Source organism: Cebus imitator, unplaced genomic scaffold, assembly GCF_001604975.1.
Source record: "Cebus imitator isolate Cc_AM_T3 unplaced genomic scaffold, Cebus_imitator-1.0 Scaffold79, whole genome shotgun sequence".
Taxonomy (NCBI): domain Eukaryota; kingdom Metazoa; phylum Chordata; class Mammalia; order Primates; family Cebidae; genus Cebus; species Cebus imitator.
The window spans coordinates 2,476,839-2,497,171 of NW_016107394.1; the positions used below are offsets into that span (position 1 = coordinate 2,476,839).

General features: G+C 55.4%; 1 protein-coding gene and 1 non-coding gene across 5 annotated transcripts in view; one reads left to right on the forward strand and one right to left on the reverse strand.

Moving 5' to 3' along the window:
• PDE2A (phosphodiesterase 2A) overlaps positions 1 to 20,333 on the reverse strand; it is a 100,184-nt gene that overhangs the window by 25,619 nt on the left and 54,232 nt on the right. For all 4 annotated transcript variants that reach the window (XM_017533095.2, XM_017533097.2, XM_017533096.2 and 1 more), the window contains 2 exons: positions 7,243 to 7,332; positions 3,711 to 3,799 (listed from right to left, as the gene is read on the reverse strand). In XM_017533095.2, coding sequence (XP_017388584.1) covers positions 3,711 to 3,799; positions 7,243 to 7,332 — 179 coding nt within the window. The remainder of the gene's footprint in view (positions 1 to 3,710; positions 3,800 to 7,242; positions 7,333 to 20,333) is intronic.
• LOC119471959 lies at positions 20,222 to 20,283 on the forward strand. The gene has a single exon (XR_005201060.1). It is a non-coding gene; the product is annotated as a U7 small nuclear RNA (small nuclear RNA).

Genomic DNA, 20,333 nt, shown 5'->3' on the forward strand with positions numbered 1-20,333 from the left:
CCATCCCCTTACTGAGCCCCCATCCCCTGGCTGAGCCCCCACCTCACTGAGCCCCCAGGACATGGACGTCTTCTCCCCTCCTTCCCCTAGTATGTGAAGATCCCAAGATGAGAGCATACAGTTCCCAGTGTCCTCAGAGACAAACCCTAGGGATGGCCAGATTCTGTAAGGAAAGACCTGGTCCCCTTAGGGCAAGAAATTTCTTAGGGATGGGTCCTGGGACCCCAAAATGGTAGTGGAGGCAGACAGCCAGCCTGGGCTGGGGTAGAGGCAGTGGGTGCTTCAGGTGCTGCTGAAAGGCATGAGATTTTCGCTGCACTCAGCAGCAGGTAATCAGAGGCTTTAAGATAGCAGGAGACACCAGAAGAGGAAGGCGGCAGAGCTGGGCCTGAAACAGGCTGGGAGATGGAGGTGGGGTACCAACAAGAGGGAAGTGAAGCCTCCTTCCAGGAAGACCCTGGCCCAGGCAGCTTTCCAGGATCCTCTCCTCTCCAGCCCTAAGGCCCTTTGCAGCCCTTACAATTCAGAGCCTCACCAGCCCTCAACATCAGAATGTCCAGCCTGTCATTTTACAAAAGGCCCGGGGAGAGGGCATGGGATTGTGATTGCAGTCGTGTTGTCCTGGATTCCAGGTCTCCGACTCCTGGCCCAGGGTTCTTCCTGTGGGCACACCCATCCCTAAGTGAGGGCACTATGGCCCAGGCCCCTTTCCTGAAACTTGGATCCTTCTCAGTGTCCGGGAGCTGCGGAGCAGGTTTCCCCAAGAGGGCTTCTGGCCAGGCCACGAAAGATAAGTAAAATGGGATTGGCTGAAATGAAAGTGGAGCATGGAAGGCTTTGCAAGGAAGCGAGCAGCCCTTGTGAGACAAGAAGACAGAAAAGCCAAACACACCGGGGGGATGCAGCTGGGCATCTGAGAGTCCACAGAGCGGGGTAGAAGGGGCAGGTGGGGCTGGGAACTGGCGGGGCCGCCTCACTCCACCTGGACGCTTCTCCACCCTCCTCTCCCGACACTGCCCTGAGCCCATTCCCTGCCCGTTTCGTCGGGCCTCCTTATCTGTCTTTATGATCCAGCCTCCACGTCACACCTGCTGCTGTTTGCCAGCCGTCCAGGGTTTCCTGGAGGAGCACCCTCCCCGCACCCCCGCCTCCTCAGGCACTGCTAGAGCCTCAGGCTCCACGGCAGCTGCAGGCCGGTTCCTCTCCCTCCTGGGGGGATCAGAGCCACAGAGGTCACCATCGAAAGGCCCCTGTACCCAACCCCACCCATTTCACAGAAAAAGAGACTGAGGCCAGGAGGGAAGTCGTTTTCTCAAGGTCACCCAAGGCTAATCACTGGTTGGAACTTGGCAAGGTGCAAGTAGCAATCGCTGAGCTCCTACTGTGTGCTGGGCACTGTGCCAAGAACTTGGCACCTGTTACCTCATTAAGCCAACGGACAGGCCCTCAGGTAGGAACGCAGAGATAGAGGGATGTGGCCAAGCTAAAATCCAGACCTGTCTGAACCCCATTCCAGTGCTCTTCCCTCTTCCATATACCTGGGTCTCAAGTCCGCATCCTGCTGGGAGCTCCTGAGGGCCAAACCAGTCTTGGGGCCTCTCTGCCCTAACTGTGGAGGTGGGCTCACCACCAGACACCAGGCACCAAGGTGGGCAAGCAGAGCTCAGATACCAGAGGGAGCACTGGGCCTGGGCCTTCATCCCAGTCCTTGCCCCTGATGACAGGTATCCCCTGAGAGGTCCTCACTGCACTCACCCTCCTCCCTTCTCATCCCCTGGCCCTCCTCCCGCATTCGCCAAGTCTCCCAGCAGGCACTTGCCTCCCCACCTCCACCGAGCTCTGGGCTAATTGCATTTGAACATTCACTTTTAATTGCTTTTCTTTTGTATTTTTTCCAAAGGCCTGACAGAGTCTGAGTGGTTGGAGGGAGGATGCTGAAAGGGCAGCTGATGGCAAGGATCTGAGCCCTGTCAAAGATGCCTGCATCGCAGACACGCACCAGCTCCGCACACCCAGACAGCCGAGGGGATCCTACGCAGGGTCTGGGGCAAAGCACACCTGCAGGCTGCTCCGCTGCCTCCCGAGCCTATGTTCCTGCCTCCCTCCCAGGAAGGCCTTCCAGGCTGCTTTGAGGAGCCCTTCTAAAGGAGTGGAACTCATATAAAGCAGTTCTTTAGAATTAGAGGTGGGGGTTGCTGGAGGAGAACTCAGTTCTTTAGAATTCGAGGAGAAAGGGGACATGAGCACGTTTTTCCCCTTGAGATTCTAAAGACCTTTCAGCGCTGTCCCATCCTCTTCCAGATGGGACATGAGACTACAGAGGGAGGTCGTGGCTTTGTTCCCACACTCCTTGATGGAGAAGTTGTTAGGGGAAGGTGAAAGGAGCTCAGTGGGAGAAGAGGAGATGGGAAGGCTCTGGGCTATCAGAGCGGAACCAACTCCTTCCACAGGAAAGGGGCCGGGGAAAGAGGCCAGCATCCTGGAAACCAGGATTTCCAGCACCAGGAAAGGCCTCAGGACCACGATTCCAGCATCCCCAAACAGGAATTCTTTCCACGGCCCTGTGAAAGGTGTGTGGCTTGCCAGGCTCAGTTGCTACCTGAAAAAGCCACATCCCTGGACCACTTGGCCTATTGGAAAAGCCCTCCTCGCAGGGGTAGAGAGCTGCCTTCTGGGGACACCCCCACTGGTGCCCACTCTGCCCTCAGCTCCCTGCCCAGTGCTCCCTGGGCCCCACAATGGCCCTGCATTCAGTGCTTAGCAGGCAATGGCCACATCCTTTAGAGCCTGCCTCCTCCCAGCAGCATTCGGCCCCCACCATTTTCTCTCTGATAAATTCCACTTCCTCTCACTGTCCCCTGCACAGCCAGGAGCCACAAGACCCAAGTCCTAGGCCTGGCTCAGCCTCTTACCTGGCATGTAGCCTTGGTCATGTCTCATGGTATCTACCCATCTTGAAGATGAGGAGACTGAATTAAATGGGCATCAAGGTATCGGGGGGCCAAGTGCACTGATCCCGTGATCCTGAAGTCAGTGATTCCAGCATTCTCTCACAATGGTAATCCCCAACAGATAGTCCTCACCATGGATCAGGCTGATTTAAATACTTCACATGTGTTACACACATTTAATCCTCCCCACAATCCTGTAAGTACCATTATTATCACCATTTCACAAACAACACTGAGGCACAGAGAGGTTGTGTCATTTGCCCAAGGTTACACAGCTAGCAAACAGGGAGCTGGGATTTGAACCCAGGCCGTGGGGCTCCAGAACCCTCAGCAGGACACTGTCTCTGATCTCTCTGTTCTCAGATACAAGGAGGTGGCTCCTGCAGGCCCAGCATGCTGGGATTCCAAGTCCAGCCTCACAGTGGTTCTCACAGCATGCTGGTTTTCTAACTGGTAGACACCATAGCCCCGACATTCTGAGACTCCGCTCTAAGGAGGCCACAGCCATTTAGAAGCAATTAGAAGGAGAAAATTTACCATCACTTGGTACTTTCTCTGTGCATATCCATTTCCCCAACAGAGAGAAGATATTGCTTCTGTCCTTTATGCTAGGGTCAGCAACCAGGCCAAGAAAGCCCACCTGGCAGGAAGGCTGGGACCAAGGCTGGGAGGGTCAGACCAGATGACTTTGGACGACGCCTCAGCCCTGAGAATCCTTGGCCTTGCAAGAGGGCAATGGGGGTGCAGAGAATGGCTCACCGGACTTTCCCCTCCTGGGGCAGCTCATGTGGGGGGTCCTCACACACCAGCCGGGACTCCCCATCCAGCAGGTAGGTGTAGACAGTTTCCTAGGACAGAAGGCACCGATGAGGCCCTGCGGAGAGGCCCTCCCAACCACCCGGTCCCCGCCTATACACAGGGGTCTGCGTAGCAAAGTCGTGGACCCTGTGGGAGTGGAGCTCTGTCATTGATCTGTTCGTTTTTACTCTCCAGGTGATTCTAAGATGCAGCCAGGGCGGCAAAACACCTGGTGGACTGAACGCTTCACCCCCTCCTCTTGGAAGGGATTCTAAGCAGGCAGTGATTCAGTAAAGATGCGACTGTCTTTACCACCCAAAATTTAACATGCCAGGCAAAGAGTTTGAAGGGCTGAAGGTGCAGACAAATCACCTCCCACCCGGGGACATTTCCCTGCCTGACTCCAGCCTCGGGCATTCAGCAAACAGTAACTGAGCATCCACTCTGAGCTGTACTAGGGATGGGGCTCGGAATGCTCTAGGAAGTGCCCCTCCTTCAACTCTACGAGAAACCACACACCCATAACCCCAGCCAGGGAGGAGCGCAGAGCAGGCCACTGCACCATCCTCCGTGGGGCCTGGGGAGGGCTTCCTGGAGGAAGTGACCTCCCAGCTGTAACTGAGTAGGAATTAGACACATTCAGGGAGTGTGCAGGGTACAGAATGGGCTCCCAGGCCTCGTAGCAGGTACACAGGTAGGTCCAGAGGTGTATACAGCATGGAGCATTTAGGAACAGACAGTGAGGGGAGGGGCACGGGGGCTGGGCCCGAGGTATCAGGGCTGAGTGGGATGGGCCTTACAAACAGAACTCGGGGCAGAGCAGGATATATGCAGGGAGACTTGAGCAGATTTGTATTTTGGACTGATTACTCCTCAGAGGGAGATCAAAGCTCTTGCTCTTCAATCCTCCCTCCCCAAGGGCCCAGAGCAGCTCTGGCCTCAGTTCCAGGCCATGTCTTGGCAGAAGCAGTTGCCCTCCCTGACCTACAGGCAAAAATCCACATTCCTTCCAAGCAGAACTGGCAACTCTTAGGGATCCCTGACCAACCCCCATGCAACACATCCTTGCCCGCAACTCTGCTGTTTCTCTGTGGGACAGTGGAGAAGGGCTTGCCTCCCAGCTGAGGGTATCCTGGAGGGCTTCAGGAGGAGGTGACAGTGGAGTACGTGTTGAAGGCCCACCCTCAGTAAGTGTGGAATCCTTCTGAGCAGAAGCAGTTGCCTTCCATGACTCTGAGAGTCCACAATCCTGCTAGCCACTCTTGTCATCGGCTGTCCCCAGCCAGCCCCCACCTCCTCCTAATCCCCAAGAGATGCCCAGCCACTACCTCCAGAGACACTGAGCCAGGTTCAGTGGTGGGTATGGCATGGGGTGGGGATAACAAGGCCCGAGGGGAGTGAGAGGGGCAGACACCCTCTTGTTTGGCTGGAAGGAAACCTAAGTGGGAAGTTCAGGGATAAAGAACTCTGTGGGAAGAGGCCGCCCACTCCTCGGCTATATCTAGCCTCCTTCTTGTCATTCAGCTCTTCCAGCAGCCTGGGAGGGGCCTGAGGTATTTGGCCCAAAGAGGTTAAGAGACAACCCCAGGTCACGTGGAATCCTGCCCAGGCAGAGGGAGGGGTGGGTAATCCATGGGAGCAGAGGGGGACAAATTCTCGCTTCACTTCCGGATGTCCGTGTGTCTCCCACCCCCTCACTCTCAGCCCTCTAGGTTAAAATTAGCTGAGTCTATTGGAGAGAAGGAGGGAACCATTTCAGACACATCAGCACCATCTGCATTCGGGGCTGCCTGCCACAATGGGTGCTGATGAGGAAGCCAGGTGCTAGCAGCTCTCCTCCCTGGGCGGGGGTCCCCTCCCCATCTCCACTCCCCTCCGTGGGGGCAGCAGAGCAGACCTCAGCTCCCTCACCTCACTGGGGGCTGAGCCCCTCCGTGCAATCAAACCAGGGCTTCCGAAAGTCAGGGCTTCCCTACCTCATATAGGTCTCTTGGGTGGGCCAGGGTTGACATTTCCCACTGTCCCAGGAACCTGGACCACAGCTGTCATCCCAGCCCCCAGCTTTGGGGAGACAATTAATCTGTCGTAGAGCATCTAGGCTGGCACAGCCACCAGGGCACCCTGCCTGTGAAACAGAGCCAGTCACTTCCTCCTCCCGCCCCGGGCAGCTTTGGTGACCACAGAGGCTCTCGGGGCAGCCCAGCGAAAACCGACCTGCCAGCTTCCACCACCCTCCCTTTCCAGATGTGCCTCCATCCCAGGCCAGATGTTGCCTCAGTCCCATCCTTCTCCGGGAGGATTTATTTTTGGGCGCCAACACATCACCCACTTCCTACCAATTTCACACTCAATAAAGCTCACTCATTAGCCCTCCTCCTGGGCTCTGAACTTCTAGGAGGTTTGGGGAAGGCAGAGCTAAGGAGAGGGAATGGGGGTGCTTAGATGCCAAGTCCCATTTATCCTTGTCATGCTGTGTGACCTTGGGGCAAGTGCCCTCCCTCTCTGGGCCTCTGGTGGTTCATCCATCAAGCAGATTCAGGGACAATGGGCTCTGGCAGGATGGTAAGGTCGCATTCTGAGTTGGCCATATTTCCTGGAGCAGAGGCTGCCCTTGGTGGTGGTTAGAGTAGGGAAGAGGACGTTCAAGGCTATCAGGACTCAGTCAGGGCACCTCCTCCTCCAGGAAGTCTTCCATGTCCCTTAGACTTGATCAGACTCCTTTTCCCAGGCTCCAAAAGTCCCTTGTTTCCCTCTATCTGGCACAACTGGCACCCTGCTACTTTAGGCCTCAAGGGCTGGTTTACCCATCCTCCTGCCAAAGGTTTGAACAGTGGCCATTGATCCAGATTGGGGAGTGGCCTAGAGCATCTGATGAGGGGCACAATCTCCCCAGTAAGGTACTCTGGGCTCAGGCAACCATGATCACCGCCCTCCATCTGCCCCAAACCTGCAACCCATCCATGATATTGGGATAGGACAGACAGAAAGCCACGAAAAGGCTGCCAGAGGCGATTTTTCCAGCCTCCTGGCTCCAGGCAGGGCGCTTTAACCTAATGCAGTTCTATTTGTCAAAGCTGAGCCCTATTCTAGCACCTCCCAGACCTGGCTTCCAGGAAGTTCTTCTACATGTCTACCCTCAACTTCTCCTGCTGCATGTATTCCAAAACCCACCTGAGTCCATCACGTCCTGTTATCCTAGGTGAATACCTTTCATTATCTGAGACACAGCTTTTCCACTTGAACTCTAAGCCCCTTCTGGCTCACCCATTGCAGGATTCCTATGCAAGTTCACTCCTTAGTGCTTAGCTTCAGGCTTCCTCCTCCAGAAAACCGTCTCAGAACACCCACCCAGACCCTTCACTTCCCCATGAAGATCCTCTGGGTAGGGACCCTGCCTCTTCCTTCCTCCTTGGCCCTGGGTGAGGTACAGCATACAGCTGGTCAAAGACTTGGGGGGTGGGGTGGAAATCGTGGGGCAAGGGTGGGCACCTACCACTCGGGGGAGCACAGCTGAGAGGGCCTCCTTGACAGCGCGTTGCAGACCCGAAATGTCGATGACAGAGCCTAGACTCAGCAAAGCATCCTGAAAGAGAGGAGAGGGCAGTGAGGGGCTTTGCCAGGCGGCCAGGGCAGCCCCACCTGCCCAAACGACTGTGAGCAGAACCCCCCAGCTTAGACCAGAGCCTGAGGCTCGGAGGCAGATGAATTCCAGGATCTTAGGATCTTGAAATCAAACAGTCTTAAGATCAAAGAATGTCCAAGTACCTTCATCTTACAGGTGGGGAAACTGAGGCTCAGAGAAGGACCAGGGACTTAGCAAAGGCCTCATAGTGAGTCAACAGGTCAAGCCTGGCCTAGACTCCAGGTCTCTTGTTCTCTAGTCGAGGACAATTCTGGCATGGTAGGGAAACCACCAGCCTCCAAATTAAAGCAAAACAAGCAAACAAAAAAAAAAAATATCCAAATTTGAGTCCTAGCTCCACTCAGCATGAGCAGTGAGTGTCCTGGTTGAGTCACTGAGCCTCAGTCTCCTATCTGTAAGTTGGAAGCAGCTGGGGCTACTGCCCCCTACAGGCTGACATAAAGATAAAATGAAATTGAGCCCTTAAAAATGAAAATAAAAATGAAACAGAGCACTAAAAGTGCCTCGCAGAATGCCCAGCACGGACTAGATGCTCAGCTGAATGTCCGCTGAAGCTGGGTCACACTCACTTTCCCTAGAAGAGAGGTGGTCTCACCTAGTCTCATTTTCCAGCCTAGTGAGGGGCTGGGATGAGAGTCGCAAGAGTCCATGGGGTGCATTACCCATAAGGCGGGAGAACGGTTGGGCCTCCCCTGGCAACTAGAGGAGAAGGAGATGTCAGCCTTGACTGCCTCCCAGCCTTCCCATCCCAGGAACAGGGCTCGTCCTTGCAGAGCCGGAACGGAGACAAAAGTCCCTGCTTCTCGCTCTATTAACTTAGCCAGAGCCATGGGGATCAAAGAGAAAGGTAACAGAACAAAGGAAACGAGGGCCAAGGCAAGATCATGACTCATACCATCCACCAGCCATGCCCTCCCGCAAGCCCTTGGAAGTCCTTTCAGATGTCTTCCCAGTGGAAGGCTGGGTCTGTGTTCAGAAAGCAAAGTGATTAACTGCAAAATGAACAAGACATGGCTGGGTCTCCATTCATGTGAACATGACATGAGGTTGAGGGTCTTACAAGACCACAAGCTCAGTATGAGCTCACAGCGTAAACATGACTGACAAGAAATAAAAATGCTCAAACTTCAGGCCGTATTAATAGAGGTATGTTAACCCAGTTGGGAAGGTGACAGTTCCCCCACTTCTATAGTCTAGTTAGACCATCCCCCGTTCATTGTGTCCCAGGTGCTGACCAGATGAGACTCATCCAGAGGAGGCAACCTATGAGAGGAGGGGACTGGAACCAAGTCCTGCATGTGACTAAGACTGGATAACCTGGTGATGCCTCATCTACAGCAGAGGAGACCCAGGGTTATCAGTCTCCAGCTCCAATCTCTCAGACCCTCCTGGATGGGGGATCTGAACTCTGTGGCCCCACGGACACCCTGGGAACCCATAGGATTTCACAGGAGGCTGGCCTTGGTCTAGTGGGATGAAGGACCTTCTTCCAAGCAGGGCTATGCTACAAAGGCAGAGGCCACCAGGAGAGAGGGAGGAAGTGAGCTTCCCATCCAAGGGTGCTCAAGAATGGGCTGAATGCCCATTTGTCAGAAAGTTCCACACTGGGCTCTAAATGAAGCCTTGTGTCCAGGCTTCAGCTCCAAGTTTTGCTTCTGGGTCTTCCTGGCTGCAGTTTCCTCCCCTACCCTCACCCAATCCTGTGTTCCCAGGAGGAGGGCAGCAGTGGGCCTTCTCCCCAGATGCTTACTCAGCATCACTTTCCCCAACACCCAGGCTTCCTTGGTACCTCCCACTGCTCAAGGATGAAGACACATATCTTGGTTAAGGAAAGATGTCTGCCCTCAGACATTAGAAGCTGCTGATTCCAGACCATACAATACCCAATTGGATCACTTGTCCTTTGACCATTAGGCACTCCGAGTCACAGCATAGACACCTTCAGCACCACACAGCCACAGACCCCACATCCTCGCAGACATCCCAGCATGCCTTCGGACACCATCCAGGTGCACACACACAAACACAAACACACATGCACATGCACATATGCATGCATTCTCACTGGTACAGCTCCTTCCAGATTCACAGGGCAAGAGCTCTAGCGATACCTGCACACAGTATATACACAGGCCGTTATGGCCTTCCAAGGTCAATTCTGAAGACCAAAAAGGGGAGGAAGAGCTGATGCCCCAAATACTCCCAAAATAAGGTCTTCCAGATGCAGGCTCTCCAGACTGGGGCTCTAAGGACTGTGCAGAAGGTGGTGCTGGTTTATGTCTATTCCTGCCTGGAGGCAGAGGAGCCAACAAGCTGACCTCCTGAGAGGCCCTGCCCTCGGAGGAGTCTGACGTATGTGCTGTGGACTTGGGAAAGAGAGACCCAGGTGATGGAGTGAGCCTGATACAGGGGGAGAAATTCTTCAAAGCCACAGACTTCAGACAGCTAAGTCTCCCCATATGCCAGATGAGGAAGCCAAAGTTCAAAGAGAAGCAATGATCTACCTGTGGTCAGCCAGCCAGTTAGGGCAGAGCCAGGTCCAGAACCCAAACCTCTGGATCTCTAGCTCCTGTCTGGTTCCAGCTGAGCATGGGATCCCCGCTCCCACCCTAGTAGGGACTCAGAAAGAACAGTCTGTCCTTTGTTCTGATTGGTGGACTCCTCAACCTGCCCTTTGCTTTGATTGGGAAATGCCCTCCACTGTCCTTTACTGGAATTGGTGGGTGCCTGTCAGACCTTTGCTCTGATTGTTCAGTTTTCCATGACTTTTCAGGCCAAGCACAGGGTAATAGCAATAAGGAGAGCAGGAAAGGAAAGTTGGGGAGAGCTGGAGCAGCAGCAGGGAAGGGTTTCACGTCCATGCCAGAGTGGACTGGATGATGATGTGACCGACGAAGCCCAAGGCTCTCTGCGGGGATCCTTCAGTCAATCCATCTCCTGGTCCTGCCCAGCCTGCCCCAGGAGTGGAGGGTGTTGGGTACAGGAACTGCAGCTGGGAAGGGCCACTTTAGATGTGGCACTCCAAGGGGCCTTCAAGGCTTGCTCAAATGCCATCTCCTCCATGAATCTTCCCCAGATCTCAAAGCAACCTCACCCCCATTGCATCACCTCAGGGGAGGAAATAGCTCAAATTGCAAAGCCCATGAGATGTGGGCTTAGAGGGCAGAGTGGCTGCGTCAGTGAAGGAAGGAGAGAAGCAGCGGGGAGCAGCTGAGAATGGGAAGTGGGGAGATTCCTGAATTGGAGGCACAGATGGGGAGCCAGGCTCAAGTAAGGGAGCTTCAATCTTAAAAGGAAGAGGAAATGAAAAATACAGACACAGCTTTACCTGCTCACATGCCCATATACGCATGCCACACAAATATATATTGCCATGCACACGCCTCTACTCATATGTGTATATGCACAGGCCCTCACACAAAACGCACATAGACAGACCAAAGGCAATCACATATTCAATGCACACACAAGGTCACACTTAGGCTTGCACCACACACACACACACACACACACACACACACACACACCAGGCTCAAGATGGGATGAAGAAGGTAACATTTACTGCCTTCACAGCTTTTTGGAACAAATAACACTATAGATATCAGCATAACAACCAGGCAATTTTCCAGACCAAAGGGGAGAACTTGTGGTGTGTAGAAAAGAGTGGCAATTTGCAGTCCTGTCCCAGATTGACTACAGAAGTTCTGTGTGCCCTTAAGCAGCAGCCTCCTCTTCTGAGACTCAGTTTTCTTATTACTAAATAATAGGTCTTTCTAGCTCTGCAGCATATAGCTCTATGGTTTGGTGGTTTAATTCAATGAAGCTCGATGGATGAGAGGGTGGGTGGATAGATGAATGAGTGGAGGGGTAGATAGATGGATGGTGGATGGATGGGTGGGTAGACAGGTACACAAGTGGCTGGGTGGGTGGGTAGATGGATAGATGGAGCCTTTCTGCTCTCCCTAGTTCTACCTGCAGCTCTGTTGTCCAAGGTAGGGCCAGTCAGCACCACAGACAGCACCATTCCCAAGCACTTCTCTTTCATTCACCCCAGGTACCAAGAAAGGGGAGCCTGTTCTGAGTCAGGCCTCCTCTGAAGCTAGGGTTGGGGCTCAGCCTTGGGCTGGATCTGCATTTCTGCACTTATCTGGGGAGAAGAGAAGGTCTGGACTAAATTACTTTTAGGTCCTTCTTAAAGCCTAAGAGTCTATGAAACCAGAGATCTTGGTCTTATCCCCTCTGGAGCCACAAGCACAAGACCAACGCCCCTCCTGAGGGTTGGGGTTGCTGCCATAAGCTGCTCTCCTGTTTCATCTCCATGAGTCCCTGTGCCTTTTCCCATCCCCACGGGTTCTCTGGAGCTCTCCCCACTACCTGGCACTGGCCCCATGCCTCCTTCTCTGGAAGGAAGCCTCACAGCGCCCATCACGCTGGCCGACAGCAAGACAATAACATCAAACTCAAGAGTCAAGGCTCCAGCTGTGCAGTTGGGTCTGTCCGTCCACACTGATTCATGCAACTCTGAGTGTGCCAGGTCTTCTTTGAGGCCCTCTCTCTCTCTGGGCCTTGGTGTACCCTTCTCTAAAGGGAGGAGGCCTCTCCCTCTCTGTCCATCTTCCCTTTCCTTCCTTTTGGGTGGACCTCCCTACCTTCCTCCCTGCCTCCCTCAGTGGACGTCCACCTATGTCCCAGGCTGCACTCCCGTTCCTCTCCGGGAGTCCTGACGTCTTTTCCCACCTCCGCGTCCTCTTCCTCTCAGAGCCTCTCCTCCCACTCTCCATCTCTCTCCTGCATACTTCCTGCTCCCACCTACTCCTGTGTCTCCAGCCCACTCCTCCCACAAACCTCCAAATAGTCACCTTGAGAACACGGGGAGAAAGCACCTGACTCAAGAGGAGCGCCCACAGAATGGGGAACCCAGGAAGGCAGCGCAGGAGACAAACAGGGGGTGCCAGGCAAGTGTCGTCTATGTCTCTTTTGCCTCCTGCCTCCTGTTCTGGTGGGCAATAGACACCATTCCTTATCTTCCCAGAGGATGGAGCCCTTCAAGGGCACAGGAGAACACATCCACCTCTGTGCCCAGCACAGGCCTGGCACTAGCAAGCACAGCTACCCAGTCAGGGTGACTGGCAGAACTGCATCAAAGGAGGCCTCCTATAGGCTCAGACCAAAGAAGCCCCCTTTCGCTGAGCCTCAGCCCCTAGCCTCAGCCCAGCACCCAGGCTGGCTATGCTTCCTCGCAGCCTCACAGCACGCCCGGCCTGCAGAGTCAGAGACAAGGAAGCAGAACAAGGCCGCTCCTCCTCCTTCCTCCCCACCCGCCCACGCCTGCCACCTGGCCAAGGAGCCGCCTCTCAAAGACACTGGTGCCTTAGATGCTCAAAGAGGAGCTGCCTGTGAGTGCAAAGATCTTGCAGCCGCAGACCTTTCTCAATAAGGCTGAGCTGCACCAGGGTCAGGAGAATAGAGGAAAGAGGCTCAGCAACCCTTGGGAGGCCTAGTTTGTAGAAGGAGGAAGGACAGAGTCCCAGGTCACAGCAGGACTAGCCCAACTGTCAGTGCCCTGCTTGAGTGAGGCATCAGGCTTTGGAGAGGGGAAGGTACCCTTCCCAAGTACCTCCTGTGGCTAGAGGTTCCACCAGGTGTTCTCCAATTTTCGTGTGCACCAGAACCACCTGGAGTGCTTGTTAAAGTGCAGATTGCTGGCCCCACCCCAGGGTTTCTGATACAGTAGACCTGGGATGAGGTCCAAGAACTTGCATTTCCAAACATTCCTAGATGACACGGTTGCTGCCGGTCCGGGGGACCACGCCTTGAGACTCACTGACACTATCTCTGATCCTCCTCCAAGCCTGGGAGGTGCCTGTTTGGGCCACCCAATCATACAGGTATACAGTCTAAGGATTGGAGGGGTGGGGCCTTGCTCAGGTGAGAACGGCCAATGAGGGGACTCCTCAGGGAAGGTCCCAGTGGAAGGGAGAGGCTGGGGTAGAAGGACAGCGAAACTAGTGGTAGGGAGACAGGGATAACAAGGGAGTATGGACGGGGCTACTCACAGTGCAGGTGTCCAGCCCTAAGGGAAGGATCTGCCAGGGACCTTTTCCTCTCCCCGCTCTTCTCTTCCTCCCCTCCCTCCTCTACTTCCCCCTTCCCCCTTCTATACCCCATCCCTCCACCCTCCGGCCCACCCTTCGCAGACTCCGGCTTCAGTTGTTACTCCAACAGGGCCGCGTCTCCAGCCTCCGAGCCACACTGGAGACACGTGCACTGTAGAATACACCCGAGCCAGTCCCGGCGCCTCCCGAGGTGTCACCATCCACAGGAGCCTGACCCCACACTGTTGGCTCCTCCCTTCCAGCGTCCACAGCCAGCTCCTCCCGGGCCTCTCGCCCTTCCCAAGCTGGTCCCAGCTTCTACTCCAGCTCCTGCCTCCTCCAAAATGCCCTCCTGATTGACCCCAGCGCCATTGGATCCATGAGGAGCTAGGTTTGGGGGTGGGTGAAGGAATGGGAAGAGGGAAAGAGAGGGAGAAGGCAGGCAAGGGTCGCCTGCACCACCAGTTCCCCAAGGGCCTGGCTCACTGGGATCCCCTCAGTCCCTCGCCCAGTCTGGAGTCAGGAAAGGAGGGAACAGCCAGAGTGTGTGGAGGGAGGGAGGCAGGAGCTGAGTGTGGAAAGGGGAAGGATGGCCCTTCGAGGCAGATATCAGATCAAGCAAGGCAGGGCCAGATCAGGTCTCCTCCCACCCCTCCCACCTTCGGCTGCCTCATCTACAGGCCAGAGCCAACAGCGGCTCCCATTCCTGCCACCCACATTCTCCTCAACGCCACAGACTTCCTCCCAAACACATCACAGCATCCCTCTCTCCATGCCGTCACAGTCGTCCTGGTCACCTGGCATTCTAGCTCTCCTTGTCCTCTGGCCTGGGGCCCACGAGGCAGCGCAAGGCAGTCACAAGGAGGCAGATGCAGGCACACTGTGAGTCAGAGTTGCACTACGAGAGAGACTGAGCAGGATGGAGGGGGCTCCCAGTCCCCAAGGGTGTGCAAGCAAGGACAGTGCCCTGCTTCCAGGGAGCCTGTGCCCTGAGAAAGAGCCCTGCTGAGGTGACTGGCCTCTAGCTCTGAGTCCGGTGACCCTGAAGGTCTGTACACCTTCCTCAGCCTTACCCCCTCAGGGTGGGTTGGGAGCTGGACAAAGCAAGTCCAGGAGCCTCCGAGAGGCAGGCATGGCGGCTTCAGCAGAAGAGGAGGAGGATGCTGAGTGGCCCGCTGAGCCAGTGTCAGAAGGGAGTTTATGTCCCTCAGGAAATGATGGCCAAAGGAAGACTTGGATGGATGGATGGATGACTGGATGATGAATGAATGAATGGAATGATCCCCTCCAGAGAGAGTTTGTTGTTCCCTCTCCATGCAAGTCTGACCCTCTTGCCTGGGGCTCCCACCTACCCCAACCACGGCATGCACTGTGTGCATCAATGCAGTGCCACCCTTTCCCATCCGGCCCCCACAACAGACTGGGAGCTTTTGAAGGGGAGAGATTGTCCCCGACTCTCCAGCATTAACCAGCCCCTCCCATGTGTCAGGAGGTGTTTGCTGAGCTATGAAATGACTGGGTGAACTCCTGTGTGCCCAGGGGTATTGGACTGTGAGGGCTACATGCCATCAGGGATCAGAGAGGTATGGAGGAAGGGTCCAGGCAAGGGAGAGAGCTGAGACCTCTCAAAGCCTCCCCAGTCTGGACAGTGACGATCTCAGAGAAGGAGCTGGAGGAATGGGGTGTCTCCCACTGAGAGCCTTTGGCAACCTCTCCCAGGCACCTCCACAGGCCAGGAGGCCCTTTGTGCTTCAGGATCATCTCCCAGTGCAGACTGAGTGGGAGCAGCAGGTCAGGAGAGAGGGCTCTTCCACAAGAGGAGCACTGTCACCGTCACCTTCTTTCATGAGTGAGGTCACCTCCTCCAGGAAGCCTTCCTGGGTGGTCAGTTGTCCTCTTCCCAGGCCTTCTGAGAGTTCCCACAGGACCAGAGTCTACAGGGCCCCAGGCTTCATGGAGTCCAATCCCCAGCCTGATGGGGTAGACTAAGGCTAGAGGAGGCAGGGAAGGACTCACCCAGGCTCCTACCTGGAACCAGGAGACCTGTGCTTCAGCCCAGCCCTTTGGGCCACACTAGGACACTTTGTCCCAGAGTCCTGCTTGCCTTTGGGGCCCCTCTAATACCTGCCTTGGCCAGGGGATGGGCTGAGCCCTCTCAGATGTGGGGTAGGGCTGAGTGTCTGTCTCCAGGCCAGAGACTGGGTCTCTCGTCTCCCCAGTGTCCATTGTTCATGGGAGGTAAATGCTGAAAGAGGCAGCCTGGCCTAGGGTTAGTGTGGGCCTGCAGAGGGTGGGGAGGCAAGGCGGCCCTGGGCTGGGCTGGTGGGGGTAGACAGTGGGTAGGCCCAGCCATGCTGGTCTTAGGGTTCAGACACAGAATAGGACACAGCGGCCGGCTGCCCAGTGACGCCTGCCCTGGGGCTCTCCCCGGCTGTCCCAGAGCGTTTTCTCCCTGCCTCTCAGCCTCCTGGGCGCTTGGCCGCCTCCCTCTGTCTGTACTTCGCGGCGTGTATGTCTCCCACAGCCTCCTGCCGCTTTCTCCTGTGACTGTATTTGGCTCTCTCTCGTCAGAGTTTGGCCCATCCCAGCTGTTCCCCAAGCTCCAGGGGGGAGGGGAAAAGTGGAAGTATGAGAAACAGAGACGGGGACAGAACAAGGAACAATTGAGAAGCAGAAGGACAGACATAAGAGCCGGAAGGGAACCCCAGGGACAGGTGGGGACTGGAGAGGCAGGGTTGGCTGGGGAAGCCCCTGAAGACCAAGGCAGAGCTGGGGGAAGAACGGGGTCCACCCTCTTCTTCTGCACTGACTCCTGCCCCGATTCCCTCTCCCTGCCCCTGCAGGAATGTGTGAGCACTTTTATTGTTCCTAAAAATAGCCCTTCTTTTTGGGGAGGCTGGGATAAGCCATCTTCTGGGTGGGGTCCACCCGGGGCATGCCTGGCTTATGGGGTCCCAGCCACCATGCTCCCCAGGGCAGTGGTCTCTCGGCTCCTCTCTCGCACTGCAGTACTTTGTTAAACATAAATGTGACCCTGTCCCTCCCTTGCACAAGACTGTCATGACTCCTGGGGATACCCCATCCCTCCTCCAGAGTGATAGGTTGGAAGCAAAGTGCTCAGCACACAGCCTGGAGCAGGGCTCCAGGTCACCTTACCTCATCAAAGGCTAAGGGCGAGGGGCTGCTGCTCCCTCCATCCGGCTCTGCCTGCTCTGGCCTCAGGCCTCTTCGCACCACCCCAGCCTGATTCCCGGCACCCCTCCAGCCTCCCTACTCCCAGCCTTTGCTCCTCGTTTCCTGCTCCGTGGTGTCCTCTCTTCTCCTCTGCTGTCCTTCCTGCTCTGGGCCTCCAGAAGCCCCCAGCCCTCTCCCCTGGTCTTGTCTTCTTATCACTGGGACTCTCAACCCACCTCCTCTCTCTCCCGTCCCCCTCACAGCGCAAGCAAGGAGCTGGGCCACAGAACCCAGAGCAGATGGGGCACCAAGTCACAGTATCCTCCACCAGTGAAAAAGAGAGTTGGCGGGAGACATGGCAGGCTCCGGGGCCTCCGCACTCCCCCAGACCCGGACCTTCTCTGCCGCCTTCATGTACCCTCCCCAGCTTTGGCTGGCTTTTCTGGACTCCATGCCCCGAGTCTCTGTCTCTCTAATCAGTCTCCAGGGGAGAGCCCATCCAGTCTCACCTCCTTCCTACCTCCATTTTTCAGATGAGAGAGCCAAGCCCCAAAGAGGGGAGGCGATGGGTCTACGAGCCCATGGGAAGCTGGCCATGGGCCTTGGTCACACTGCCTCTTTACACAGGGTCCCGGTTAGTGGGGCTGCAGGGGCTGAGGCAGGGTCTCACCCAGCCCACCTCCCCACCCAGCCCAGCCCTCCAGGCAGACAGGCTAGCATCCAGATTTATTTGCCTTCGGAGGGCCCAGGAAGCCAGAGAACAAACATCCGGAGTCTCTGGAACCTCTCCTACTTTCCCTCCTCACATCCCGAGGATCCGGGAGCCAGCGTGAGCATGCACACACGCACGCGCGCACACACACACACACACACACACACACACACACACACACACACACACACTGGGATATCTTGTGGGACTGTTGTGAATCTGTGGGTCCCTTAGAACCCCAAAGCCCTGAAAAGAGGATGATGCCCTCCCACCAGACCCTCAGACCCTCTATTCAATTCAAACTAAATTTTATGTTGGAAAAGAAAATTAAAATAGCTTTTGTGTGTTTTTTCTGATTGCAGAACTCTGGATACACTCATCAAAACTGACCTGTCCTCTCACTCTGTGCAGAACTCCCGCTTTGCTGGTGACCTAAGCACATGTGCAGGCTGCCCATTAGTGGTCCATAGGGGCGTGTCCCTAGGGGCCATCACATGATCATGGCAGACTATGTTCCCTGGGTCACTGAGAGAATGTCCGTGTGAAAGTATGTAGGTCTGTGTTTCTGTGGGAGCATGTAACCCACGTGGTTTGTGAGAGTGTAAACACACGTGAGTACCCTGTGTCTACGTGTGTGCACTGGCCATCTGCACGTGGGGGTGACCATGTGGGCCTGCGCCCATGCATATGCGATTCAGGTCTTTGATGTCCGTGTGACAGTGGTGCAGTGAGTGCACGGCTGTTGAGGGGGCTGTGAATGTGCTGGTGGCTAGCCTTGTCTCCAAATGAGTGAGTGAACGTGTGGCTGAGACTGGTGGAATCTGAGAGGGTCTAATTCTTCTCCTCTGTGCACCCCTGTCACTTCTTCCATCCCCTCCCTCAGATGTGGGCTCATCTGCCTGCCCTGCCACACGCCACATGGACTGAACAAGTCTTTGGACCTTCCTGGGCTCGGTTTCCTCATCCATAAAATGGTCCCTTCCCCTAGAGCTGCTGACAAGATTAAACTGAGCCATCAAACTTTTTCCTAAACTGACTCCCAGCAGGGGGGTGGGGCCACCTATGTGGACATTAATAAGAAGGGAGCCCAATCCTCTGGGCAGATGCGGGTTGGAGGGGCAAGGCCTGGTGAGGGAGAGCGGGTTGAGTTTCAGTGCCACCCCACCTCTGCTGGAGCTGCTGTGCAAGGTCTAGCCCACATAGTTAAGAGGCTTTGGCCTTGCAGGTGACCAGGAAAGGGCAGCTCCCTTTCTTCCTGCCCCACCTTCAGATGTGCAGCCTGGAACTAGAGGGTCTCTGACGATAGGACTGCAGTGGACACATCCCAGATGAGGCTCTGAGGACACTCACCCCTCTCCACTTCCCTGGGGCCCTGTCCTCTCCACCTACCCTCCAGCGCTCCCTCCCCAAGGCCCAGGAGAAGGCACTTCAGAAGACACAGGGACTGGCCAGAGCTGGGATTCAGAGCTAGGCTAGCTGGGGCCTCTGAGAACCCCCAATCCCACTCCCATTTTTGGAAAGGGAGATTGAGGCCCAGAGAGTGGCAGAGACCGTCCCAGGGATGCAAGTGAACCCAGGAAATCCAGCCTCCTGTTTCAAGGCCTCTGTAGCTGGGTTTGAGATAGACCCAAGCTGGATTCTGCTGGCTCCTGAAAGAAGCCCAGAGAAGTGGGTAGAGGTCCCAAAAGACAGGCACTTCGACACCTGTGCCTCCGCTGTGGGCATGGACTCCTATCCACCCCAACACTCCTACGAGACCAGATCCCCTACTGGTGTGATTAACCAAATTATGGGGCTTTTTCTTGAGCAAATTACATCGGCCTAATTGAATGAGGCTGCAGGAGCCTGGGCTGGAGGCTGACAGTGGTGAGGACAGCAGGGGAGAGGAGGGGGCAGGAGTGAGTGGGCGGAGGGGGTGTTGGTGACAACACCCAGGAGGGGACAGAAGTTGAGGGAGAGGGAGAGAGGAGGGCTGTGGGTGTGAGAGAAGATGATACCTCCCTCAGTGCACCCTCACTGTGCTCCCACCGGTGCTCCTGTCATTTGGAGGCCTGGGGTGCAGGCACTGAGGTTACCGCTCCCCAAAAGACCACAGAGCATTTTCCAAGTGCCAGGTACTGCGTGCACGCAAGCACTGCTTCATGTCATCCTCCCAACAGCCCCCATTTTATACTTGAGGAAACTGAGGCTCAAGAGATAAAATGATTTGCTAAATGTCAGAGCCTAGACAAGGCTGTCTGACGCCACAGGCCCTGCTCTTCATCAGCACCTACGACATCCTGCTGAAGTGCCCACAGTCTGCCCCCAGGAACCCTTCCTGGGTATTCAGAGCAGGGAGGAGCTCGTCTCTGGGCACAGACACCATTTCTGTCCCCATTCAATGCTTCTCCTCATCTGCCCTACAATCTCCATGCTCCCACATATGGTCAGCAGCTGAGGCTGGGGCTGAGCCCACTTGAATCACATGCAGCCGTGTCACCTATATTCAGTTCCTCTCACTCCCATGCAGAGTCCTGCACTGTGTCACACTCACCAACCAGGACAACACAAGGAGACATGACCCCTGTGGCCTTCACCCAGCAGGTCCCACGTGCTCAGTGACGCACAGTCATTTCAGCGTCCACAGTGTCCACCTGTCCCACATCACTGGGGATTCACAGGAGCACATACACAGTGATCACCTGCTGCCACTCTGACTCAGGGTCTCCCACATCTTCAGGGTCGCACCCATGTTCCCAAAGCCACCATGTCACCCTCACACAGCATCAGACACAGTCCCACACTAGCTGTGTGTCACTGTTACATTTCAGCATCATCCAGGACCTCCTGGCCTTAAAAAACAAAAATCCAATGTTACAGCTATTTTAGAATTTGTCTAGCAGGTTTTTCAGTCTTCACCGGAAAGCTCCCCCCACAAAAAAAGTCTACCTTTGGTGAAATGACATCATGTCTGGGATTTG